This window comes from Prunus avium, chromosome 3, assembly GCF_965620075.1.
Source record: "Prunus avium chromosome 3, drPruAviu1.hap1.1, whole genome shotgun sequence".
Lineage (NCBI taxonomy): Eukaryota > Viridiplantae > Streptophyta > Magnoliopsida > Rosales > Rosaceae > Prunus > Prunus avium.
The window spans coordinates 4,071,170-4,098,767 of record NC_142286.1 but is presented as its reverse complement, the minus strand read 5'-3'; the positions used below and the strand labels follow the sequence as shown (position 1 = coordinate 4,098,767).

Sequence of the window (27,598 nt, the reverse complement as noted above, 5' to 3'; positions counted from 1 at the left end):
TAAGACACACCTACGTACGTGTTGTGAGTTGTGACAAATGTATCAAACTTGAGAATGGACTAATTTTCTCTAATATCTCTATTTCTTCTCTTTTTAGGAAATTCTCTATCAACATGTCGGAGCTTATGACTTCAACGATAGAGCATTTTACGCACTACTGATTTATTTAATACATGTCACACGATACAAGTATTACGTTTAAGTATATTGGTCATGACTTCTAGTCCACATAGCATTTAGGTACGGTGCGTAAATGATATATCTATATTTCAAATCATGTTGTATGTAGAAGAATTTGTCTCCAATTTCGTCTTTTAGTGCATTCAAATCTTTTTGGACATCCAAACATAACCTTGGTGTCATTTTTCCATATAACACTTTCAAATAGTAAACTTCATATTTCTATCCCCAAAATAACAAAAATTAGGAAATTGTAAATCAGTGGTCTTGATTTGATACTTCTAACGGAGAATATTACTGTTTTTCTGTCTAACCAATCACGGTATATCACATTTGATAAGTTTTCCAAATGACAACATGTAATTAACTAAGGATAGCAAAACAGTATTTCTTCCGTTTCACACAAATTTTTCTGCTTTTGAAGAGGACTTGGTGGTGAAGAGGTGGTCCAATCTCTCTCGAGACTAACTAACTAGAATGTCAAAATCCCAATTAAATGCCCTCCGCTCTCTCCCGCGTTATTTTTGGCTGTCTGCTGACAGGGATTTTAGCTGTTAGCTCTTTCTTTCCCTCAGAAGACACCAGCTCAATCCCGGCTCGGGTCGGCTCACCCGGGCTAACTGGTCCCAAAACCCTTGAAATAGGACCCACCGGCTCCCCTGATTCCATTATTACGGCTCACACGTGAACACAACGCTCTTATTCACACGTGGCTCCATGTCATTGGCGGTACACCTGATGGGATAGCCAACTCCACATGGGATATAGAAACAGTTGTTAAATGGGACCATCGGATTTCAATTCCGAATCTGCCCTTAATTAACATTATCCTCTAGAACGTACAATCAGGGATCTATATTACCTTTGATGTGGATGTGATGCACTGGATTGTTTATCTTTCTTTTGCCTTCCATTTCTTTTTTGGCCTATTTTGTTTTGGCATTATTCAAATTGTTTTCACCAAATTACTATTTCCACTAGGTTATTTGATGTCGACATGTTTGTTTGCTAAGAAGCTACACATGTCCATGGTTTCAAATGTCTATGAACATCAACCTAGGGTTGCCTCAATTATTGAAGGAGAGAGAAACAGAAATAAAAAGAAATATAGTAGGGAGATTATATTTATAGACCTTTATTACGAAAGTGGTACACAAAATGATCTAGTCTCTCTAGCATTACTTGAATCAAATAAGCTTCATTTCCCAATCTTTTGGATTTTAAGTTGTGGGGTAACAAAAGGTATGAAACCATTGTATCTAACATGCAACATTCATTCCTTTTCAGTTTGTCACGTGTCAAATGCATAATAGACTCACTAGTGTAGTGGTTCGGAGCAATTGTTCCCATCAAGAAAGGTCCTGGGTTCAAGTCCTAGCATTTTTATAGTGTAGTGTGTATGAGTTTAGTATACAATCGTCATCTCAACAGGAAATGTCTTAAAAAAAACACGGAACATTCACTCCTTTTCAATTTGTCACGCATCAAATGCGTAATAGATAAGGGGCAATTGTGAGACGGGGATTTATTAGATCAAGCAGCATGTCCAAGCCTATCCGTCAAACCATTCATTTAGATCCAATATAAGCTTGGCCAATGCCATTAATAGAAAGTCACATTGAAATCCGACATAAGTTGTGACCCCCAAAAATAAATGTAGCCCAATACATGCACGCTTTGATATGGGTAGGGCTAAAACCAAATCAAGCGCCTAACTACCTTAATAGTGATTTGAATCTTACAAAATCTCACAAGTCACGCAAAAAAAGTTAGCATTACTTAACATGACAAATTATTGCGAAAGAGCCTCTTAGCATTGCTCAATATATAAGGCTATCCTAACCAAGGCTAGCTTAGGTACTAAACACTCTCACCACATAAAACCATAAGCCATCGCACGTCTCCTCTCAAACGCATCTATCCTTCGGAATATTTAGTTGACCCAATTGGCTCTTTGGCTGGCACTACACTATCGCCTTCATATGTCCAAGGTGCTACAAAGGAGACTCTTCCTTACTTGCCATACCCAACTTAATTCTTGTTGTGGGATTGGTTTGATCACAAGAATTTCTTTTTCTACTTTCTTTTCAAGGCATTACCGTGGGTTTGAGAATTTGCACTGTTTCTATTTATTTCACCAATTTCTTGCAAATTTTTGGATCATGACAAGGTGGACCATGGCCCAAATCTTCAAATGCAACCAGCCTAACCCAAAACATGGCCCAATGTGGATTCTACATTCCCTCTTTGACCCCCTAAATATTGAGCACCTTGTAGATATGTCAAGCAGCTGATGCATTTAGAATTACACTTGTCATGATCCAAAATGGTCCCTCAATGGTACATGGAGATGTTTTGATGTCTATGTACAGAACTTCTGTCCCATCTGATGGCCTTTAGCTCATCACTCTCTCACTCAACAAGTGTTTTTAGAAGAGTAATAATCAAATCATAAGATTTGTCAAGCTGGGTCCACAGGTTCATGATGTTAGAGACACCAGGCCCACGGGATCAAATTTGGATTATTGCTGTAATGCTTACATGAACATACATTCCTCTTGAACATAGTAATTTTTTGGGCATGGATATCATTATCTAATTCAACCCTTTTTATTTTTCCCAATAATACAAGTGATAGTCTAAACTACAGGGGGAAAGTTTTTCACACACACTACTAAGGTCTCATGTTGAAGAATACAAGTTCCACATCGGAAACTTAATTAAATAAAATACAACATATAATGAATAATTCTACTACTAATATTACTGAGGCCTTTTGTGATAAAACTATACACCTACTGGGCTTTGTAGGTGGTTAAGTTGGAGACAGTATCGTTGTTTCTAGTAGTGGGCTGCTGGCCCATCTCTATAAATTTTTACATAATATCAGAGCAGGTTGAATGACTAGACCTGAAATATTGGGCCTTTACCCTTACCCCTTGCCCAATATATGGTGGTCTCACGTGAAGGGAGGTGTTGAAGGCCGTTGGCCCGTCTCTGTGAGAGTAGAGATGCAATTGAATGAGAAAATGAGAGGAGAGGATAGGAGGGAGAAGTAACAAAAGTGAACCCAAATAAGAGGACTCCTTTATTCAAATGCCTTTCTCAATTTATTTTGTCTAGGCTTTTAATAATGAGCTCCAAATACCAAATTTTTATAGCAAAGAAACCAGACTTTTGTCCAATTTATTTTTGGGAGCTTTTGTAATATACCCAAAATAGAAGCTGAAATTATAAAAAAAAACCCTACATGGAATGCACTTTAGAAACATACCCAAAAACCATTTACTACATACAAAATGAGTGTTGAATTTCCTATAAATTACATGACTGCCACTAACTAACTTAAAAGAAGCCCAATACAAAAAACACAAAAAAAAACCCAAAACAAGCCCAACCCAGATTTTTTTTTAAAAACAAACTTAAGTATTAAAAAAAAACACGAAAACCAAGGGCATGTCTCCACGACCCTTCCTTTTCCACCAAATCTGTACAAACCATGTCATTGTTAATACCATGTCATAGAAGTACATTGTTAATACCATGTCATACAGGTACATTGTTAATACCATTTCATAGAAAAACATTGCTAATACCATTTCATACAAAAAGAAAAAACATTGTTAATACCATTTCATACAAAAAAAAAACATTGTTAATACCATTTCATACAAAAAAACATTGTTAATACCATTTCATACATAAAAACATTGTTAATACCATTTCATACATAAAAACATTGTTAATACCATTTCATACAAAAAATACTGTTAATAACATTTCATACAAAAAACCCAAAAAGGCCCAGCAAGACATCTGATATCCTTTCCAGACACCACCTCCAATTGTCTACAGTTTCACCAGGTACAATCGCAAAGGCAAAAGGAAATGCATCTACAAGAAAAAAAGTACATTGTTAATACTGTGTCATAGAACTATATTCCTAGTAAAAATCACATCCTGCATATCATAAACTTCAAGTGCACAGCTATATATAGAGAAAAATATAAAGCATGCTTTGTTACTGAAAATCTATTAATACTATCTCATAGAAGTACACTGTTAATACTATGTCATAGAAATCAATTCAGTTGCAGGGTATGAACAGTATAACAACTGTTCATACCACTTACTGGAAGTTAACAACTACATCATTTCATTTGCATAATAGGTACAATAAAAGTTTACAACTTCATACCACTCAAAATCAACTACATCATTTCATTTGCATAATTGATTGATCATTCATCACTCCACATACCATAAACATTGAATCGGAGTGGCTCCCACACATACTTCTCATGATCATTGTGCTTGGTTGTAACAATGACCTTATCTGCAACAAGATAAGCACCAGCAGCCAAGGCTTCCATTAATTCCTTGGTGCCACCCTTGCAATGGTACCAAGGTTGTTCACCAAATCTAACAACAAGAAATAAGAACAAAATAATTAAGCACAATAGAATAATTGGAACAACACAGATAACAATCATAAGCACAAAGCGCATAACTGATAAGGTGAAATAGTATATAGAATTTGAATAGTCTGCTATTTCACTACAAACTACAAGGATAATATGAAACCATTCACTCTCCGTGTCAAAATTTCAATAGATATATGCTGAACCAATAAGAGAATAACATAGATTTTCTAAATTGAACTAAGAAATCCATATTCATATTCATAATTCGAATGACCACCAAAGATTTAAGACACTATGGTCAGATATAATATATGCTGACTTAAATAAGGGGAATATATATCGATAGAGAAAGAGACGGAGAAAGTATGCGTATATGATAATGCAAATTACATCATTGCTATGTCAGCTTCTCATTTATGACAAACGTTTGTTGTAGATATGGAAGACTATGAAATATGAAACTAGCATATGTGTGAAATATGGAGATAATCAAGCAGAGCAAACATATCCTCAACCAGTTAGAAAATTAGGAATAGTAAGGTTCAAGCCATCACATACAAGGCACCACAAACGGAAAGGTAATATTGTGTTTGTAAGTACATTGAGAGAACAAGTCAGACAATATGAAAGCCCTCTAGTGGAATATATATATAAATGTAAAATTCAAACTTCCAGGATATCATACCGAAAATAGTCAATTTGATCATCCAAGAAATTAATATAGGTCTTTGCAGTCATCAAATAAGTTCATGTGTATAACAGATTCTAGAAACTTATTGCTTCAAATGAGAAATTGTTTTGGTTTCAAAACGCAGAAAACAATTCCTTATAGCTAAATCTTACAGCCAGAGATAGAGAAAAAGAGATAGAGAAATTGTTTTTATATATCCATTTTCCACATTTAAACCAGAGATAGAGAAAAAGAGAAAACACAAGCTGTAACCTCCGTTACCACCACCGCTGCTTCCACAAGACTGGGCCTCGTTGATGGTGATGTTACGACCGTCGAGGTTCTGGTCGTTCATGCCTTCGATCGCGTCCCTCATGGCCTTCTCGTTGCTGAAGGTGATGAAGCCGAAGCTGAAGCCCCTGGATCTCCCGGTCTCACGGTCGTTGATGATCTGGAAACACAAAAAGAAACCAAATCTAATCAGATCCGTCCATCAAAACCAAAACGCCGGAGTATAATCAAACAAATACACAATAATAAACAAAAATGAAAATGAATCGATCAATCTTCAATCTTTGGGAGAGAAAGATCAAGTAACATAGAGAAAAAGAAGATCAAGTCGCAGAGAGAGAACCTGCGTCAAACGGCCCTTCAATTCGATGATCTCACCGAACGGAGAAAAGGCCCTCTCCAGCGCATCATTGTCGGTGGTCCAGGCGAGCCTTCAGACGAAGCTTAGAATGATGAGGTTGAACAAAAACTGAGCTGGAAGAACAAAAATTGAAAATTGGGGTTGAAGATGAAGATGAGAGACTAGAGGTCGTGAAATGAGTTCTGATATGGTGTTGATTAGAACTCCTATTTTATGTTAAAAGGGTAATAAAAGTATTTCATCTCAATAATTAAATTAAAAAATATACAGCTGTCGATTTTTGGGTTTATTTTGGGTGTGTTTATATACATTAAATAGTATAGGGTATTTTTATAGTTTTATGTCTAGGAATGGGTATTTCACTAAATTTCTATTTATTTTTACATGATAATTTTTTTTTTACCATAATTATTTTTTAAACAATCCTACCATATTCTTCTCCCACCACTTGATCTTCCTATTCCTTCCCTTCTCTCTCCTAAAATAACAGTTATATTACATGCAAAACATGTATAACATTTCTAGTTATAATTAAGTCAACTATTTCCATGAAAAAATATATATATTTTATGCCCCATTTTGGGACCTTTTCTCTTTTGATATGTATGTTCTCCAATACTTCTTAACAACATGTTTTTACTCTAAAAATACCTACATTAGTTTGAGTATAGGAGTAAACGCTCTCATTCAACCACATAAGGTTGAATCCTTGTATAATAACATAGAAATGTGAGATGTATAATTTTGAGATTACCTTTCACCAAATCACATGCAAAAGCAAAACGCAGATTAGCTTTCACAAAATCAGATAAAACTAAAAGCAATCTTTGTTTCCCCCAAATGAGAAAGAAACCAACCCCATCGCCCCACCAAGGGACTCTGTCACACATTCTACATCTATTCATGGCCATTCTTCTTTGTCAACAAGCACATCTTTTTATCCCTTTTTTTTATTTTATCTTCATTTAATTTTTTTGGTTCAGGGCGCTATCTTTAACGGATTTTTCGTTAAAAGATTGGCCAAATCTTGAGAGGAAAACAACATGTGGTGATCAAGTAATAGCGCAAACAATCAATCAACATGGGCTCGCCAAATCCTCCATGTGAGAGAGAGACTCACTCGGGCTACATTTCCAGAAGTTGGTTCTGGTTCTATTCTATCCACTTGGGTCCCACATTGCCCACACCTCTTTGTTAGCTTTCTCCCAACCCTGACCCCTCTACTGCAATTCCAAAGCTACCATCTCCCCCATAAGTATCTTTCTTCACTCTGTTTCTTTAACCATTGAATTTTCCCTGATAGTAGTTTATGCAGGCAAAGGAAAATTCCATCAGTAAATACCTCTGCACCTGATTTTCAGCTGACCCTTCGGTTTTTATGAGGTGGGTTCATTTTGGCTACTGCTGACATTGTGTTTTCTGATTGAATTCAATGAGATATACTTGTTTGTTTTAATTTCCCACCCAGAATTTTTTATTTTGTCAAGCTGTTGGGTACTTGTAAGTATTAACTTTTTCTTCATATATTTCATGTGGTGGTGTTGTTTGTTTGTGCTTTTCAGTCAGAAGATTGGCTTCTTGTGCGTAGGTTGATCTTGGGTAGTTGTGGAATGTTAACTTTTTAGGAAGTGACTGGTTTTGCTAGTTGGCTAGTTTTTGGTTTCTAATGTTTGAACTTGTCCAAAGATTTTCTATTTTAAAGTATGTTGATTTTGGAGGAGATAGGTGTGCTTTCTTGATGAGGCATTTTATGTTTGGTATCAGCTAGGCTAGTTTTGGGTTGTGATTGTGGACTCTAAAAAAGGATGGAAATTGGAGCTTGTCATGAATTTTGTACAAATTATAATTTTTGTGAGTGGAATTTGTGGTGAAGAGGAGAATGAGAGGAGGAAAAGATGAAGAACACTTGATAAGTCCTGTATTTCCTAGGTTTCATGTCAATGATACAGACAAAGGAGGGCCAAGAGCACCTCCAAGGAACAAGATGGCTCTCTATGAGCAGTTCAGTATCCCTTCTCAGAGTTTTACCTCTGGTTCAGCATCGATGTTGCCTCTTCCACACAATGACAGAAGATTGGTTCCACCCACATCCTGGAGTGATGTGAGTACAGCAATCTAAATGGATTTTTGCAATTTAGTCATGAATAACATAAAAAATTGTTCCTCTTTTGGTTACTGCAATTGTGTGTTTGTTAGAATCTAAGCAATGAGATGCCTTTAGTTTGAGCTCTGTGCTTGTACTGGTCATTTCGTGAAAGGATTTTGTACCAGTGGTTTTAGAAGTAAATTTATTAAACCGAAAGTATGTACAAGATAAACTGTATCATAAGTAGGCTTATAGGCTTGAGCTTGTACTGGCATTGCAATTGTTTTAATTGAGCCATTAGTTTTGATATGCATGAATGTCCTTGATCTGTCTGGTGTCTCAGGATGGCTTGTAATTTATTTTTCCCTTTCTGCATATATTTCCTTATTTATTTAGTTGTGGTTCTTCTGAGCGGTTCCAGAATGTAACAAGATTCTCTAGTACTAGATTTGTGAATATACAGAAATTTACTCTGTACTTTGTCGTGTACAACTAATGAAACAATTGTTATTTGTAGGTATTGACCCCGCCTTGCAACCTCCTTGTTGTGCCTTCAGACCCGGCTGAGAAGATTCAGTCTTATAACCCTCCTGGGGCTAACTTAAACACCATGATGGCAGATTGTGAAAGGATATCCACTAAACCGTCAAATTATTTGAATACCACAGGGCCATCATCATCGGCAGCTAAACATGATTCGTTTCAACCAAAAAAAACCTCCAACTTTAGGAACTTTTCTTTGGAGAAGTATGGAAATGAAGATTATCTTAAAGTCCCTTCCCCTTTCCAAGGAACAGCTCTGCAATGTAGAAACAGTCAACAAAGCAAAGAGATGGAAAAGCTGCCTTGCTTGAGCTCCATGGAGCAACTTAAAGGTTCTTGCTTTAATAAAATTAATGGAGGTAACACCATTGATCTGAAGTTGAGGCAATATGGGAGAAACCACGAGGAAGAGAACCCAAAAGTGTCTCAAACTAACGAGGACCATGTGGAAAGGTCTGTCTCTCTTGCTTTAGCTATAGTGAAGGATTTTGCAAATACCTCATCTAGCCTATCAAATACAGTAAAAAATTCTCAATCATTGAAGCGGGCACATGTATCTCTGAGTCAAGAAAATAGACGTTCAGTGAATGATTTGAACAAATTATGTACTTCTAGTGCACGATTGCATAGAGAGTCTATGACTGTGCATGACAGAGTGGCCCTTAGGGATGGCATTTTGGTGCAATCCAGAATAGGAACAGCTAAGGAGAGTTTGTCCAAAGTGAGAAAGAAGTCATGTTTTACACCATCTCTTGTGGATGACAATAGAATTTCTGGTGGGCTTGGAAATGAAAATGAATGCTGTGAAGAGAATTGTGGGGTTGCACGAGTTGGAAATTTATGTGGACATGAAGATATCTCAGATATGTCCATAATGGACTGTAATTCAGCTATGGGTATCTCCCCTGATGATGTTATAGGAGTGATAGGTGCAAAACAGTTCTGCGAAATGAGAAAAGCTATTGTCAGGTAAGTACCTCTGTTTGATGCTTACTACAAACATTTTTGTGAAATTAGCATTTTTGTTGTCTTTTGCTAGACATTTTGGAATGATATTCATAATCGGAAGTTTTATTTGATCTGACATGTTACCCCATGCAACATTCCCCGTGCCTAAACGTTTTATTTTGTACTCAGTCTAAGGTATGATTTCCAGTCTCACATTCTGTTTCCATTTCAGTTTCTTGTACTTGACTAATTGCTTCTCCCATAGCACTGTGTATAGTCATTGTTGCTCACGTGTCATGACTGAATCATATGAACTGATGTTCTTTAATCTTATTCTCATTTGTGTTACTTCAGAATTTTCATCGCGCATCCAACCTTTATTATTACTTAATTATGCTCTTATCCTGTTTAGAATCTAAATATTACATTATCTTCTGATTCAACTTTCATGGCGTTATTTTCAGTCAACAAAGAGTTTTTGCAGTGCAAGTGTTTGAGTTGCATAGGTTAATAAAGGTAATCTGTTATTGCTGAGACTCAAGTTGACATCCTCTTTCTTGACTGTGTGTGTCTGTATATTTAGTTTCCACAATTTGAGTTTGACTCATGAAATAAGTGAGTTTCATTACACATTAAAACTGATACAGGTGCAAAGATTGATTGCCGGATCACCACACCTATTGCTTGAAGACAATGATTTTCTGAGCAAACCTGCAATTAAAGTACCTCCAGTGAAGAAGGTGCCATTGGAGCATGCTCTAGATCCTCCACCCCTAATTGTTAAACCCAAAGACCATCCTCAGAAGCCACATTCTAGCGGTGAATGTGTTGAAGAAAATGCAGTTGGGAAGTTTCCTCTACCTCCTGTCAACAATAGAACCAGCAGCAGAGGACTTGTCACCCAGCTATCACCATCAGCTTCTGGGACTGCCAATAGCAAACCAGCCCTATGGTGTCTTCCACCCCCGCCTGGAAATATGTGGTTCGTTCCAGTAATGTCCTCTTCAGAGGAACTCGCTTACAAGCCATATACTGGGCCATGCACTCCAGCTGGAGGTTTCATGGCACCGATGTATGGCAGCTGTGGCCCTGCGAGCCTAAATTCAGGAGCCAGGGACTACTTAAATGCAACTTATAGCAATCCATCTTCGTATCAACAAGGGATGGGAATTGGTACACCACCTTTGCTTCAGACATACTTTCCACCTTATGGCATGCCAATCATAAATCCATCTTTGTCCAGTTCAGCTGTTGGGAATATGACCCCATTTTTAGGAGGTCATTCAAATTGGCACGAAAATCAGTTATCATTCGGGGAAATTAACTTCACCTTGCCACATCAAAGCTCACGTTACATGTCAAGCCAGATGAGCCAAGCAATGCCATGTTATGTTGGGAACATCCAAGCTTCGAAAGGGAGTGAGATACAGGCAACAGCAAGTAGCCCTTCAGATAGGACCATAGGCAATGCGCTTCCCCTTTTTCCTATGGCTCCACAATCTCAGGAACCTTGTCAAAGTGAGCATCAGACGCGTGCGATCAAGGTTGTTCCTCACAATACTAAATCAGCATCTGAATCAGCAGCCCGGATATTCTTGTCAATACAAGAGGAGAGGAAATAAATGGAGTTGATTTTATCTCAAATCACTACAATTATGAGACGTATAGAGAGGAAAACTAATATGTGTTATAATTTTTTTTACTGTATTAAATGTTTGATATCTCTCTATATCTGTAATCCAATTATTTTGTTAATAAAATGTAAATGTGTTTTTGAATACTGAAAAATCTCTATTACAGCAGTTGCTTGGAGACATGCTTTCATGTGGTTCTTTGTTTTCTTCTTGTGCTTCTGTGAAACTGACCCATTCTATACCTCTAAAATTATCTTTCATTAATAAGGCGTGTGCATAGCTTCCAATCCAACCTATTTTGAAAAATTCACTTCCAAGCCAATTACAATTGGATTTGTCATTCTTTTTTAATCAACATATTAGTTATGCGCCTATTGACTTGCCTTGCACTTCACTCCACCAATTGCCACTCTCCTTGTTTGAAATTTTAAAAGGGAATCATCATCAATTTCCAGTATTTTCATTTAGACAAATTGTATATAAAGCTTGCCAATATTTTCATTTAGAGGCATTATATATAAAGCTCACCAAAAACGGCATGGATATTAATTGAAGAACTCATAAACAAAGCCCCTCCAAATATGATATATGAGAAAAAGGATGCCCAGATGAGCTACAATGCCCTCATACCTCTCAATGAACTAAATTATTCTGCTGATTCTAATTAGCTTGCTCTTCGTTTCGAAACTAACGACATGCTGCTGAAAACCCAGGACCTCCATAATAGAAATGAATTCCCATTTTTGGGGTTTTGTCTTTAACAATTAAATTGTAGCATGAAGGCTTTGTCGCATAAGTTAGAAGACCTACAGGATCTTTGAAAATGAGAGGAGAAGAATCGTCCATGTATCGGACATTGCGAACATAGCTGGCTTTCCCAAATCCTTCATCTGGAAAATGACCACTCCCCATTTGAGTAGATGTGTGATGACCCTCAGCTTGTGAATCGTAAATCTCCCCTCCCCAACTAACCAATTCAGCACTGCCTCTTAGACTTGGGAGGATGGTGTCAGGCCAGTATCCTATTGCCTCATTTCCCACACTAAGCCACCAATGTCCACTATTTGTGTTCTGAGACATAAATGTATCCAATTACTACATATTTGTGCATGTGCATATAAATTCACACACACACACACACATATATATATATATATATATATATATATCATGAATTCTCTATAGACATTACGCTATAGACACACACATATATTCATAGCATGAATTTTCTGTACGGGACACCCATTTGTTAAAAGACAGACTTTGTGTGTTTACGTTGTATATGTTTATGAACATATCGTATCGTTACTATCGTACATACTACTTCCTGTCGTAGCAAAAAAAAAAAGTGTTATGTTGTCAAACAAATGATTTCTTTGTCGACCTGTAGATTTGAACATTTTAATAAGAATCATCATGATCAATTAATGTGACAATGTGACATAAAAACATTACTCCGTTAGAAGGCATGCATGTATTGGTAGAAGGAATTCTTATACACATACGGCAAACAACATGGTATCCCCAAATTACTATTTAAAGTGTCCATTCTCTAAGAACAAAAGCATTTACCTTGTATATGCTTAGGAATATATCATACTGTGCCCCATTGTAGCTAGAAACAGGTGACATGGGACCGCCAAGGGTAAATTTTTGGCTTACTTGGACGAAACCAGGACATTCAAGATTGTAGCAACCAGATTGGCCACCATCACCCTGCCAATACAAGTATTCTTTAAGAGAAAAGTAACCTGTAATTTATAGTTACGATTTTGTACGAATTCATAATGTGGGGTGAGGGGATTGAGGAAACTTACAGTCCAAAATGTGTACAAGAGTGTTTGGTTGTCACGCGAGTTCATCTATAGAAACCACAATGAATTTTCATGTCATTCAATGTAGATTTAGCTTGAAATTAAACTCACCATCATGAAAATAAAATAAAATAAATAATGTAAAATAATTATATTTTCTTGGAGGATATTTGGCCGGCTAAAACTTACACGTATACAGCCAGCTTCTACACTGCTCAGTGCTTTTCCGCTACCTCTCCCAACCCATACCCGGGCTAGACTGTTATCTTTATTATATGCGGCAGGGTTCCATACGTTAAATTCTGCTTGTGCTCCAATGTATTGACCACCGTACAGACTAACTTGGGCAAACTACAAAGATAATAAGTTAAATAAATGAAATAATAACTACTCTCTATGTCTTCTATATACATATAAAGCAAAACACCCTTATGGTAAAAAAAAAATTAAATAACTCAATATTTGTGTTTATTTAAGAAAATTTTCAAAACACAAAAAACGAATAAGAGTCCATATTGATAAATAAAAAAAACGAATGAATAATACAACAAGGGGCTTATAACTCAAGCAGAGCGGAACTGTAGGCTGCCTTGGCTTTAGACCAGTGCAGCTTTTGATCCAAGCATCAAGAATTCTATAGTGAGGGCCTTATATATGGTCCTTAGGTGAGCACCCATTTTTAAGTCATTACATTGTGGTTCTTGAATTGGATTTTCTCATTTCTCATTTTCTTTTTTTATCAATAAAATTTGCCATCCTCCACTTGTATCGAGAAAAAAAAAATTCAAAATACAATCACGTTAAAGTGCACAAAAACACGCTGAGAAGAGCCTAGTAACAATAATGTATAGAAACGTTTTATTTTTATTTTTATAACCATATTTACGTCAAAGCATGTCTCAATTATATATTTATTTTATATTTATAAACGTAATTAAAATGGTTCAAAAAGTTGATGTGGTACCTCATGATTAGGAGGAGAGACGAACACAAATTTGTTGGAGTCATACTGTGGCATTGGTTTAGATGTACGATGCTCAAATGCCTTTGTTCGTGCAATGGGGATTGTTCCGTCGGGGCATTCTCCATTCTGACGCCAAGATTGAATGACCCCATCTTCAACACCATTTACAGTTTCAATTCCACTCGGTTTCAACTATTTTTCCACACACAAAAAAACCATTAAAATCATCTTACACTTCAAATGCCCAAATATAATAGAAATGTTAAAATTTGGAAGAGGACTAAATTAAAATTATTTCTACCACATTAATGGAATGTAGGTATTATTATTTACACAGGAGTGGATCTCATATATGAGAAAAATATGATCTGTAAATATGGTACAGATTATAACATTATTCTTATTTTTAAACGAGCACATATATTATCAATCTCATTAGGAAGAGAAGAGCAAACCTGTATAGTGTGATTTTTGAGAAGAGGGTGATTAAGAGCTGGTTGTTTATAGATATCAACACAATCTATCAAATCATCGCCCTCTCCCTGCCGAAGATCAATCAGAGATTATTTTTCAGCTTCTTGTATGAATCCCCAAAAGAACAAATAGAAAAATTAAAATGGCGAAAATTGTTTTTCCAATAAGAAAATGGGGAAGGCAAGGCAAGGTTTTAAAATAGACTGAACCTTTATAGTTTTGAGGACTGATTTGTTGTGCTTCATCACAGACGCTTTAGTTTTTACTGTTTCAACTTTTCTGCAATCGACAAATCCGTTGCTCAAGATGAAACTTGCTATTGCTACAAGAAAAATGTAGCCTTCGACTTTGGTGTTACGAATCCCATTTGCCATATTGAATGGAAATTCTTCAAAACTATCTGCAAAAAAATAGGTTAATTACCATGGGCAACTTTAACCCAATGTATTATATATTATACTCGAGTGCCATGACTGTTATTAGCTTACTATAATTTACCATAACCTACTAAAAATCAGGATTTAGACTTATAAGGCAAACATTAAAATTTTATTATCAAGGTTTGCTATATTCCTTTTCTTCTTTTTTTATGCTAGAAAAGGTTTGCTGGAAATATTTTTACTCACTATCATCACCACCCTTCTTAACACTTAACACGTGTCCATAGGCATAATCATGGTTATGCATATGGACACGTTTCAAGTGTTAAGAATGAAGATGAGCAAAAATGCTCTCTTATATTCTACTCAAAAGTTATACTAATTAGAGTGATGCAAAAAGATTAGCTCTCAGGTATATGGACCCTTGGGATAGAATGTAATTTTTTTTTTTTTAGAGTAAGCGATAATTGTATTAATAACTTAAAGCACCAAGACCATCAGCCACAAGGGCATAATTTACCCAAAGAGTGCTGCTATTTCCACCCCCCAGTCCTATTTCCCCACCCACCTTATCTTCCCACCCACCATGTAAATTTGAAAAAACATAATCCTATTTTTACACCCACTATTATTCCTAAAATACCCTTTAATTATTAATTCAAGCAAATTCTCCTTACTTTCATTCAAAGCATGCTTCAAACCTTCAACCCCTGTCAATCAAAACACGTGGGATCCTCTGTATTAAAAATTTAAAAAAATAAAGAAAATTGCTCTCAATGTTCATCGTCTCTCCACCGAACGAAAACAATAACGGAGAGAAATGCCAGAATTAGAAAGAAGACGAAGAGCAAACTGAGCAAATGGAACAGAAAGTGTGTGCCCTTGGGTTTAGAAACTAAGGAGAAATCTGATGGAATTGGATTGGACCCAGCTAGAAATTTTGAAGCTTTTTTGGAATTTTGATTTGGGTTTGGTCGGGATGAGGGAGAGAGGGAGGGGTTGGGGTTTGACAAGGATGAAGGAGAATAGGTGTTTTTTTTTAATCTAAAGTCCTTAAAAGTCATTTTACAAATGGATAAATTTGTTTTTAAATTTTGAAGATAAAGTGGGTGGGGAAATAGGACAGGTGGGTGGAAATAGTAGCACTCTTACCCAAAACGGATTGATACAAATATGAAAGCATGTTAACCACACATGACTATTCCACATACAGAAAAATACACCACAAGGTGTATCACCATAAGGGCATATATGGACCTTTGGGATAGAATTTAAGTAAGAGGAAGTTCATGCATTTGGAATAAATGTTTTGGGTTTAGATTCATGTATATTAGTCTGTTGGTTCAAGTTTGGGAGATTAGGTTCATGGTATAATTATCTATAATAAATAGGGTCTTTGGTTTAATGTAATTGTGTCCTGATGTCTATTAATAGTTATATGAGTTGGTGAGGTGGCGAGACGACAAGATCGAGGTAGACAAAGGCGAGATCAAGCTTCACGAGAAGAAGACGAAGAGAGAGAGAGAGAGGGAAAGGGGTGGCATGATGAAGATGATGAGTTAGAGTTAGGGTTAAAAGTCTATAACCCTAACATTTATATATATTTTTAAGTGTTTTTATCACTAATCGTCCCTAAAATTTTCAAAAGTCTTCATTTGAGTCCTTCAATTTTCAAATCAATCAATTCAGTCCTTCATGTTTTGGTCCACATATCAGTTTGGTCCCTCTCATTGCATTTCATCAAAATATTCATTAAAATTTATCAAGTTGATCAACTTTAAAGCGGCATTTTCATCAAAACACAACCTATCCACCCATAACAAAAAGTAAATCTCACGTACGTATTTTGCTCAACAATGCTACCTGCTCTCCTTAATAGATTCCAAATGTAAAACCCCAAGAAGAGGATGACCTTTTTGAGTAAAATGTGAGTTTTATGACTAAAATGATGAAAATGTCCCTTTAAAGTTAGTAACGTGATGACCAACTTTAACAAAAGTTTTGTAAGAATGCAAGGGACGAAACTAATGTGTAGATCAAGAAATGAAGGACCAAATTTATTGATTTGATAGTTTAAGGACTGAAATGATGAGAAGGGACTTTTAAAAAGTTAAGGGACCATTTGTGATACAAATGTATCCGTTTGCTCTTCGTTGTGTACCTAATAATAATTGTTTACAAAACTAAGGACATGTTGCTGAAAACCCAGGACCTCCATAATAGAAATGGGTTCCCATGTCTGGGGCTTTGTCTTTAACAATTAAATTGTAGCATGAAGGCTTTGTCGCATAAGTTAGAAGACCTGCAGGATCTTTGAAAGTGAGAGGCGAAGAATCGTCCATGTATTGGACATTGCGAACATAGCTGGCTTTCCCAAAGCCTTCATCTGGAAAATGACCACTCCCCATTTGAGTAGATGTGTGATGACCCTCAGCTTGTGAATCGTAAATCTCCCCTCCCCAACTAACCAATTCAGCACTGCCTCTTAGACTTGGGAGGATGGTGTCAGGCCAGTATCCTATTGCCTCATTTCCCACATTAAGCCACCAATGGCCACTATTTGTGTTCTGAAACATAAATGTATTGAATTACTGTCGGACAAATTTTGCATTTATATATGTTGTCAATAATGTACCGATATCAAGTTGGACACGTTATATCCAGAAATGGTATCGACACCTGAGTAAAGAACGGACTTCCTGTCTGGAGGAGAACTATATACACAGAGCTCGACAAGCCTGTATTGCTACATGGATTTTCCTTATATGGCAAGCAACATATGGTATTCCCAAATTATTTTTTAAAATTTCAATTAATCAATCATTTACGTTTGTATATGTTTATGAACATATATTGTACATACTACTTCCCTTTGTACGTAGCTAGAAACATATTATGTCGTCAAACATTTGATTGTCTTGTCAGACTGTAAATTTGAACATTTTGATAAGAAACATCATGATCAATTAATAGTTCAGATTTTCATGTAATTTAGTTGCTGCACATAAAAATGCAGCACAGTTCTTTTCTGTACACAACAATATGCACTTCATAGTGTGCATTTTATACGTCTTTAAAATCGAAAGACGCATATTATATTGTTACGCGCATTCTTTTATCCATATTGTTGGTTCAAAAATCTAATCAGAAGAGAATATCATAATGTGAGGCGATCCTAGAAACTTACAGTCCAAAATGCGAACAAGAGTGTTCGGTTGTCGCGCGGGTTCATCTAAAAACAACCAGTGAATTAATTTTCATATAATTCAATATAAGATTTAGTGAAAAGAAATGTAAAATAATCATATTTTCTTGGGATATCTGGCTGGCCAAAACTTACACGTATCCACCCAGCTTCTACACTGCTCACTGCTTTTCCGTTACCTCCCACAACCCATATCTGGGCTATACTGTTATCTTCATTATATGCTGCTGGGTTCCATACATTAAATCCTGCTTGCGCTCCATAGTATTGACCGCCGTACAAACTAACTTGGGCATACTAAAAAGGTAAAAAGTAAATGGAATAAACTTGATGATTTCAGTTTGAAAAAACGTGTGAAAATGACAAAATTAGGGAAAAGGGGTTTTGTGAAAATAATTTAAAACCTAAAGGGGTGTTTGTGTAATTTTTGAAACATCAAGGGATTTTGTGAAAATGTCAAAAACCTGAGGAGTTGTTAGTGTAAATAACTCGAAAAATACAACAACAACAAAAACCAATTGAGAGAGCCTAGTAACAATATATCTTTTTGTTTTTTGATAACCATATAAAAATTGGTACTTTTATTTAGTATAGGTGAAAGATTTTTTTTTTTTTTTTTCACAAAAAGAAGGGGATGCAACACGAGGACTGTCCAAGAGATACGTCAAAGAATTAGTGTTTACACAATAAATTAAAAAATTTGAGTTAAAATTATTATTATTATTAAATGTAATTAAAATGATTCAAAGTTGATGTGGTACCTCATGATGAGGCGGAGGGATGAACTCATGTTTGTTGGGCTCAAACTGTGGCATTGTCTTAGATGGAGGGTGCTCAAATCCCCGTGTTCGTCGTACAATGGGGATTGTTCCGTCCGGGCACTCTCCATTCTGACTCCAAGATTGAAAGATGTCATCTTGAACACCACTTACGGTTTCAGTTTCACTTGGTTTCAGCTATTTTTCCACACACAAAAAATACACATTAAAATTATCTTAGACTTAAAATGCCCAAATATAATACAAACGTTAAAATTTGGAAGGGACTATAAGTGTTTCAATTCTTAAAATCCTAGCCATGGGCCATGTTATGTTAGCTCGACACAAATAGGAATTTGGGCGGATCATGTCAGGTTAGGTAAGAGGCTTGAATTTGCTTGTGCTCTGCCACAGCACATTAACAAGTATTAATTTTTTATTGAATGTGGCCAATCTGGTCTCTGACAGTCGCAGACTAAATTTGAGATTTGGTATTAACCTTCTCAACTCAATTAGATCCAAGTGATTTCAATAATGTGAAATGAATTACCATAAGAAATATAATTTTAAATGAATGATTCAATAATTTGAGTTGAGTTGAGTTGGTCTTATATGAAAGTGCAGTTGAAAAGTTTTACAAATCAATTGCTCATCTCTCTCATGCCCAAGAGAGAAGAAACTCTTAATCAAATTACAGGTATAGCCGCGCGGCTGTACCTGTAAAATACTATATTTAAACAGTATCGCAGCAGGGCTATACTCTCTAAATACACTCGAAAATTTTATCAGTATAGCCGCGCGGCTGTACCTGTAAAATACTATATTTCAACCGTATAGCCGCAGGGCTATACTATCTGAATACATTCGAAAATTTTATTAGTATAGCCGCGCGGCTGTACTCTAAAAATATTATATTTAAAACGTATAGCCGCGCGGCTATACGCTTTGAATATATTCAAATATTTTTGAAGTATAGCGGCCCGGCTACAATTAGAAATCCAGTAATATATCACGTCTCCACTGCTCAAAGCAAAAACAAACAAGCTCTGATATTGTGACCAAAAGTACCAATTCAGCATACGCATCTGGAAACTTTAAAGTCTACAACCTTGTCCATTCTCTCAAAAGATAATGAGACTGGATACTCTACAATGCAATGTTTCTCGTATATCGCCCAATGGGTCCAATGAGTGGTTTGGTTTCCGTATGGAGATGTTTGGGAGTTTAGTTTTCTGCATTTCCACTATATTCATGTTCTTGTTGCCAAGCAGTATAATAAAGCCAGGTACATCCTCCTTCTTCTTTTGGTGCGACACTTAACAAGATGTCATATATTCATGGCCAATTATGATATGGGATGCCTGAGTATATAATACTTAGCGTATCTGATATAAATTAGCATCTTATTTTGGCACATCTGGTATAAATTAGCTGAGTAGATGAGTGTCTATTTCAGAGATTTGGCTAAATCAGTTATTCCATCATGGTGCAGACAGGGCCGGCCCTGACTTTTCGGTGGCCCTAGGCAATAAACTAAATGAGGCCCCTTCCCTTAGTATATATGAAATTGTAAAAAAAAACAACAAATAAAATGATTTTATGTAGAGTGTAGCCATATCTCCATATAAAACAAAAAAATTCTGATTGCGTATTTAATATCATGAAGGAAATTAAAAATTTACAAACCAACATTCCAACAACCAATAATGGGAACATGTCAAGATACATTAAAACTAAGTGTTTGTTCAAAATACTAAACCCTTTCCCTTAAGATTAGCTTCTGGCTTCAAGCTTCATCACATGAGTTTAGCAAAATCAGCTTTAAAAACAACACATGAAATGGTTGCAGCAAATTTGAATGGGTACAAAATCTTCCTGTAGCCTTCTTCCTCCCAAACAGGCAGCCAATAAGAGATCCATCCCATTACAATGTGCAAATATCTGAAGCTTTCCCTTTATCAAATGGCTGCTTGATTTCCTCTGCACCATTTACAATCAAAAAAGTAAAAACTGTAACATTAAAAGTACAATAAAACACTGAAAAATCCTTGATCTTCTAGCACTTTGAGAAACTCCACTCCGTACCTCCACCTGATTCATGTACATCTGCAATGATAAGATATATGCAAGCTTTTGTTAAGAAAAGTTTAGTAGATGTCATTGTGCAGTTTTATAGCGACTTATATAAGGAGACTTGGGAGATTATCTCCACCAGGCAGAGGATGTTTTGCCTTAGAAACAAATCCAAATTAAGTGAGCTAGCTGTATGCTGTAAGTTAGCGGCTTGATATCTAGAAAAGTCAAATTAGAGTGCCAATATGAATCTATAATTATCCTTTGCGGAGTTTCGTAGAGACAAAAAACAAGTTAGACAAGAATAAAATCTGAACAATAATCTGATTACCACTCTATATCTCTCTGTGTTTTGTTCCTATTGGAAATTGAATTGAAACAATAGTTTGCTGGGTAGGAACAAATATAAAGAAAAAATTATAAATCTGATTACCTTTTCAGTTTCTCATGCTCCTCCCCTCTTGGTCACCATCAATCTCAAAGACAATTTGTGAGCTTTTTGGGTGAGATTGAAACTTAGGGTTATAATATGAATCTGATATGAGAAAGATGATAGAAACTGAAAATAAAGGATATGGATAATGGATTGAAGGGAGATGGGAATAACAGAGAAAAATATAATGGTGGATTATTAAGAGATCGATGGATTAAATAGAGCTCCATGGAGAAATAATTAGGAAAGGGGCTGTTGCTCTTGGCTGGCTGTGTGGCGTAGGAAACAAAGAGTTTCTGAATGGGAAGAGGAAGAGCCTTCCTCGTTCAATTACAACGCTGACTTTCTGTTTTTTTTTTTTTTTAATTTAATTTTTAGTTGGACAATAAAATATATATATAATATAAAAATTTTTGGGGCCCCCTTAATTGGAGGCCCATGGCCAAGGCCCTTCTTGCCTACCCCCAGGGCCGGCCCTGGGTGCAGAGAATGTTGGTTTAACTCTCTCCTAGGGATTGCCCCTGAATGGTGTGCTGTTCTGGGCCATTTATATGAGCTGCTTTGTCGAAAGTAAGATGGTATCAGTTGAGAGGATAAAACAATTTACAAACATCCCATCAGAAGCAGCATGGGAGATAAAAGACCTGTGTTCCTCCTTCAAAATGGCCTTCCCGTGGCAATGTCGAGCTCAAAGACTTGCAGGTAGTTTACCTTCAGTTCTGTTTATATCTTCTGAAAAAATAAAGTCAAATCTTACATTCCATGAGCTGCTACACTCTAGCCATTTGTCGTCCCAAATGGTATATTTGTAGTACATCTTCCATGGCTAGTGTAGTGGACAGACAAATGAAAATGGTCTGCATGCAAGTTGTCATTACTTGTTCCTTTTGATATCGTCCAAATACACCTTTAGAAATCAATTGTTCATCTCTCTCATGCGCAAGAGAGAAAAAACTCTTAATCAAATTGAAGGGTCTACTAGGGTGCCTACAAAATTCTATTTAAAGCGTATAGCCGCGCGGCTATACTCTTTGAATATATTCGAATATTTTAACGGTATAGCCGTCCGGCTGTACTCTGAAAATATTCGAATATATTCTGAAAAGTATAGCCGTGCGACTGTACGCTGAAAATATTATATTTAAACAGTTAGCAGCGCGGCTATACATTTCGAATATATTCGAATATTTTAACAGTATAGCCGCGCGGCTGTAGTGTGAAAATATTATATTTAAAGCGTATAGCCGGCCGGCTGTACTATGCAAATACTATATTTAAAGGGTACAGCCGCGCGGCTATACTCTTGGAGTATATTCGCATATTTTAATAGTATAGCTGCGCAGCTGGACTCCGAAAATACTATATTTAAAGAGTATAGCCGCTCGTCTATACGCTTTGAATATATTCGAATATTTTAAAGGTATAGCCGCGCGGCTATACGCTTTAAATATATTCGAATATTTAGATAAGCTAAGCTTGTATATTGTCTCTATTGCATATATAGTCTCATACATGGGCGGAACTAGCAACAAGGCTACCATGGGCTCTAGCCCAGGTAGCCTTTAAAAAATATTTAAAAATATTATATGTATTTTTATGTGATTTCACTCTATAAAAGATTAGTAGTCCACCCAAATGTAGCCTAATAACCCCTTGTCCACTCAACCTATAGGCCTACAATAATCTTATATTTAATTTGTTTGCTCAGTTAAGAGCACCTCCAATGGAGATATCAAATAATATGTATAAAAATTGGATTTGATGGCTAATAACTTTAGTCAAAGGAGTTATAAACTAGCGAATTGAACCCGAGTGCACTTGGGGGAGAGAGGGAGAGTTTGATCCACTTTTCTATTGTGGTGTCACCCTATGTGCGTGGTTTATATGATTTAATGTATACTTTTATTTCTAGAAAAATATAGAAATTGTAAGTATAAAAATAAAATAAAAAGAGCATTAGATTTTAAGCTAATAACTTTAGCTAGCCCACCCGTTAAAAAATTCCTGGTTCCGCCCTTGGTCTCATAGTGTCTCCATCATCATCAACCATAATGAGTAGTCTGAATTATCATTTGATATGGTTATGGAGAAATTCTGGACACAGAAAACTTACTTATAGATACTGACAATCCATGCGTGCTTAGTAACTGAGGTAAATGTGATAGCATGATTCTGCATTAGTTATTCTTTTGTTTTCGTTGTAAAAAATGGTGTGTGTGTTTATGGATAAGGATCAAAGAAACAGATTATGCAGTTATAGTTTCCATAAAAATATATTGAGTAGAAATTTTAACCACTATTAAAATATATAGTTGACATGATTCCTTTTTCAATGTGCTGTAGGAATTTGATTAAGTGCATCTATGAGTGCTCAGCTTTGGTTTTTCTTAAGTAGCTATAATACCAGATTTAGGCATAAATGCTGTGAACTTATTTTATACAATGAAGGAAAATTAAGTTTTGGAGATCTACTTGAGTTTTATTTAGTATCTTAGTCCTTGCATTTATTTAACAGAAAAAGTTAACAAAATTGACGGCAGGACCATTTGTCCTAACGAAAGTGAAGTTAAAGGACCACGGGAACGATTTTGGAAATTGAGGGACTCAAATGCAAATCGGGTCTAAGTTCAAGGACTAATAAAATGATTAACCCTTTCGAATATAATAAAACATTATAGCCGCGCGGCTATACCTGTTTATATATTTTTATTTTTAAGGCGGTATAGCCGAGGGCTGTACTTTTAAAATATTCGAAAATATATTTAAAACGTATAGCCGGGCGGCTATACTCCTTTATATTATTTTATTATTTTTAACGAGTATAGCCGAGCGGCTATACGCCTTAAATATACAATTTTGTCATATTATATTAGATTGGACTAGAGTTATTTCTTCAATTATTTTATTTATACAAGCGATATTGGGGAATGAGAATTTAAATTCTTTCCGATACCTCCCATTCTAATGATTTCCGCCTATTAGCCCATTGGGCAAGAATAAAAAATGGATTTTATTTATAAGAAATAATACAGTTTAAACCCATAAATACAACAACAAAAGATAGGGATCCACCAACATTTTGTGGGTCAAAGACTGTTGAATTTCATAGTATAAAATTCCTTGTATAAGAATTTACTTTCTAAAATGTATCCATCGTAATTATGAACTGAACCCAATTACAACCTTTTTCTAATTGCACTTGACAACCCCTACTCTTCTGCTTTGAGATACATCAGTATATTCTCTGCATATGAAAAATTGGATACAAAACATATTAATGTGACAACGAAGAGAAGTTTCCAGCTCTGTTTTGAAATAAATTAAAGATATCGAAGGTCATATGGAATTTATATACCAACTATTCTAAATGAGATTTCAAACAACATGTGTTAGATGAGAAGTAGCATCTCATTCTTACGTATACCATACCCACGTGCACCTGAAATTCCCAATGTGAAGAGGGGAGAAAGTGCAATACCTCTCTTGTATCTAGAAAGCGTAGGAGATCCAACATTTCACGAGGACGTTGGTTTGATAAAGAAGCAAGCTGCATCCAATCATATATTAATACCGGCAATCACATCCCACAATATACTCAATTTTAATAAAGAGAAACATAAAGTTACCCAAAAGTTGAAGGTTTGAGTCCTGCTGAAATGGCCCTATATTTTTTAAGGTAATGTACTGTGAAAAGGAAAAACACAAAAGAAGAGCATCTCTAGGAGGACAAAGGAAAAAAAATGCAAAACAAGATAAACAATACAGGAAAGAGGACTAGCACTAGCTGTAGAATGTAATAATATAAACAAGGCAGAATGCCCAATTCGCACTAGCACTCGTCTTTTATTCTAGGCTACTACTAAGAAGTCAGAAATACCTGCACGACCATTTGCAGAAGATTCATGCAATCCACCCACTATTAGCACATATATATATCTATCATGGCCTGGATGATTCACATACTTTGATCCAATACTGATTTCAAGTCTATGACGTAATCACTGATTGGTAATTCTAACTGCGAGAAATGTGCCTGAATGTAGAATTCATGCATGGTAAGAGAATAAAACGATGAGAGAACTAAAAAGGATAAGGACATGAAGTTTTTATTTGAAAAACATATAGTTGAAGACAACTCTGACCTGAAATAGCAGATTGGCTTTGACATGTGGATCATCTAAGCGGTCCTTATCCATTTTATATCAAACTCAGGTTCAGTATTGTCCAAGCCATAGTAAGCTGGATTAAACATCTGTAGAAGACAATGCTCATGTAAGATTTTGTACAGGCTCAATAAATCAAATACTAAGGACACAAAATAATAAAAACCAAAGGCTTTTAACTTGTGTCTTCACCACATTTAAATACAAGAGGATCACTGTCACAACAGCAATGCAAATGATAGGCGTTCTGAACTTTAACAGCGAAGAAAAGATAGGTGTAGAGTATTGAAAAAATAAAAAGGAAAATGGTTTATTGATTAGATATAGGACTGCAAGACTTCATCCATTGACTTTATTAGATTTTATGATATTCAAAACCCCAAACAACCTGATTCCTAGTATTTGAGGCACATATTCAGAAAGTAACATGATTTGTTAGGCACGTGCGGATTATGATGGACATCTACTCCCATCTTTCTTGTAGAATCTGAGCAACTGTTGATTATAAAGGGAGAAAAGCATGTAATCTGATTCACATATTTCTTTCTTTCCATTTTTTATTCTATATAGTCATGTGTGACCAAAACCATCATTTGCAATATATCTGTGATTGATATTGGAAAATCAACATATCTCTTTGTTTTCCCATCATAATATTTTGTTCCCTGCAAGAGAATCAACACTTACGTAAATTTGTCCTGAAGAACAGCTACTGCAATATACTCCTACTAGAAACCTTTGTAAATGTAGGAGCCAAATGAAAAGGATACTGGACTACCTTAATAATGACCAAATGATGATCTGGAAGGTTTACACCCCATGCCAATGTGCTGGTACAAACCAATACCTATAATTTAATACGTATGCCTAATCAGTATATAGAGTAAGAACATGATCTTTTTATATTCTCTTTTCCTAATGTGTTTTTCAGGAAAGACTCATGCTTACTGAGGTAAGACAGAAATGCATGAATCTTGTTGTTTGCAAAAAGCTCCTCAACTAGAGATCCATCTTTGTCATTCAGACCGGCATAGTGTAATCCAATGCCAAACTGCAATGTGTGCCTCAGGTTAAAGAACCATCTACTGGGCTTCTTATGGCATACTAAGAAACTGCCTTGGATGTTCATCTGACGTTGCCAACTTCAATAACAGCAGCTGAAACCAAAGAAAAAAAATCCAAGCTTGAGTTGAGACAGAGGCTTAAGACCGAGTATTTGAATTTTGAAGATTGGACTGCGAGTGCAAGATTTGTATTCGTTTCTCTGCCTCTTCATTTCACTCGCGCACCACATTCCTCTGCGAGTGCAAGCGTTGTCTGTCTTCATTTGGAAAAAAAAAAAAAAAAAAAAAGGACTCCCAGACCCACCCAGGCCTCCCAGACCCACCCAGGCCGCCTAGGCGCCGGCTAGAACCACCCAGGCCGCCTAGGCGCTGCCTAGAACCTCCCAGGCCGCCTAGGCGCTGCCTAACTCCCTTATAGCATCAGAGTTGTTATCTTAGTGGAGATTTCAATAGCTGAATGACATTTGATGGTTTTCATAGAGAGAGTCCAATCCAATCCAATCATAGAGAGAGTCCAATCCAATCCAATCCAATCCGAAACGAAAGAAAAAAAACAATTTGAAGCTTGAGTTGAGAGAGAGAGTCTTTGAAGCTTGGAAGCGCTTATCGAGAAGCGAAATGGCTGTGACTACAAGTGCAAGCTTCGTGTTCGTTCTGAATATATTTAAAGCGTATAGCCGAGCGGCTATACCTTTAAAATATTCGAATATATTCAAAGAGTATAGCCGTATTTAAATAGTATAGCCGCGCGGCTATACCCTTTAAATATAAAATTTTGTCATGATATTTTTGGGTTTAGGGCTAAAATACCAATTTTGCTAATTAGGATAGAGTTATTTCTTCAATTATTTTATTTGTACTAGTGATATTGGGTAATGAGAATTTAAGTTTTTTCCGATACCTCCCATTTTAATGATTTTCAGCTATTAGCCCATTTGGCAAGAATAAAAAATGGATTTTATTTATAAGAAATAATACGGGTTAAACCCATAAATGCAACAACAAAAAATAGAAATCCAATCCAAAGGTTTTGAACCTTTCTACACATTACCAGTTGCAAGATTTTATTTGTGGCGGCTCTTCTTGCCAATTAATTTTACGAGTTTTAGCACCTTTCTACACATTACCTTTTA

At 36.0% G+C, this 27,598-nt stretch overlaps 3 protein-coding genes and 1 long non-coding RNA gene across 4 annotated transcripts; 1 reads left to right on the top strand and 3 right to left on the bottom strand.

The window, feature by feature from the left end:
• Positions 1-4,292: 4,292 nt before the first annotated feature.
• On the bottom strand, positions 4,293-6,103 carry LOC148295465 (uncharacterized). Its single transcript, XR_015834756.1, has 3 exons — positions 5,909-6,103; positions 5,548-5,725; positions 4,293-4,602 (listed from the first exon to the last, which is right to left on the bottom strand). It is a non-coding gene; the product is annotated as an uncharacterized LOC148295465 (long non-coding RNA).
• A 682-nt stretch (positions 6,104-6,785) lies between these two features.
• Positions 6,786-11,319, top strand: LOC110769921 (ELF3-like protein 2). Its single transcript, XM_088251100.1, has 5 exons — positions 6,786-7,309; positions 7,489-8,027; positions 8,530-9,524; positions 9,968-10,019; positions 10,151-11,319. Exons 2-5 carry the CDS (start codon positions 7,806-7,808, stop codon positions 11,123-11,125), a joined length of 2,244 nt encoding a protein of 747 aa, XP_088107226.1. The 5' UTR covers positions 6,786-7,309; positions 7,489-7,805; the 3' UTR covers positions 11,126-11,319.
• A 505-nt stretch (positions 11,320-11,824) lies between these two features.
• LOC110769910 (protein neprosin-like) lies at positions 11,825-14,763 on the bottom strand. Its single transcript, XM_088250188.1, has 7 exons — positions 14,599-14,763; positions 14,371-14,457; positions 13,916-14,107; positions 13,141-13,302; positions 12,955-12,999; positions 12,710-12,853; positions 11,825-12,208 (listed from the first exon to the last, which is right to left on the bottom strand). Exons 1-7 carry the CDS (start codon positions 14,761-14,763, stop codon positions 11,825-11,827), a joined length of 1,179 nt encoding a protein of 392 aa, XP_088106314.1.
• Positions 14,764-16,952: 2,189 nt separating this feature from the next.
• Positions 16,953-18,789, bottom strand: LOC110769911 (protein neprosin-like). Its single transcript, XM_088250187.1, has 4 exons — positions 18,736-18,789; positions 18,110-18,271; positions 17,957-18,001; positions 16,953-17,336 (listed from the first exon to the last, which is right to left on the bottom strand). The coding sequence occupies exons 1-4, from the start codon at positions 18,787-18,789 to the stop codon at positions 16,953-16,955; spliced, it is 645 nt and encodes a 214-aa protein (XP_088106313.1).
• Between the last annotated feature and the right edge of the window lie 8,809 nt (positions 18,790-27,598).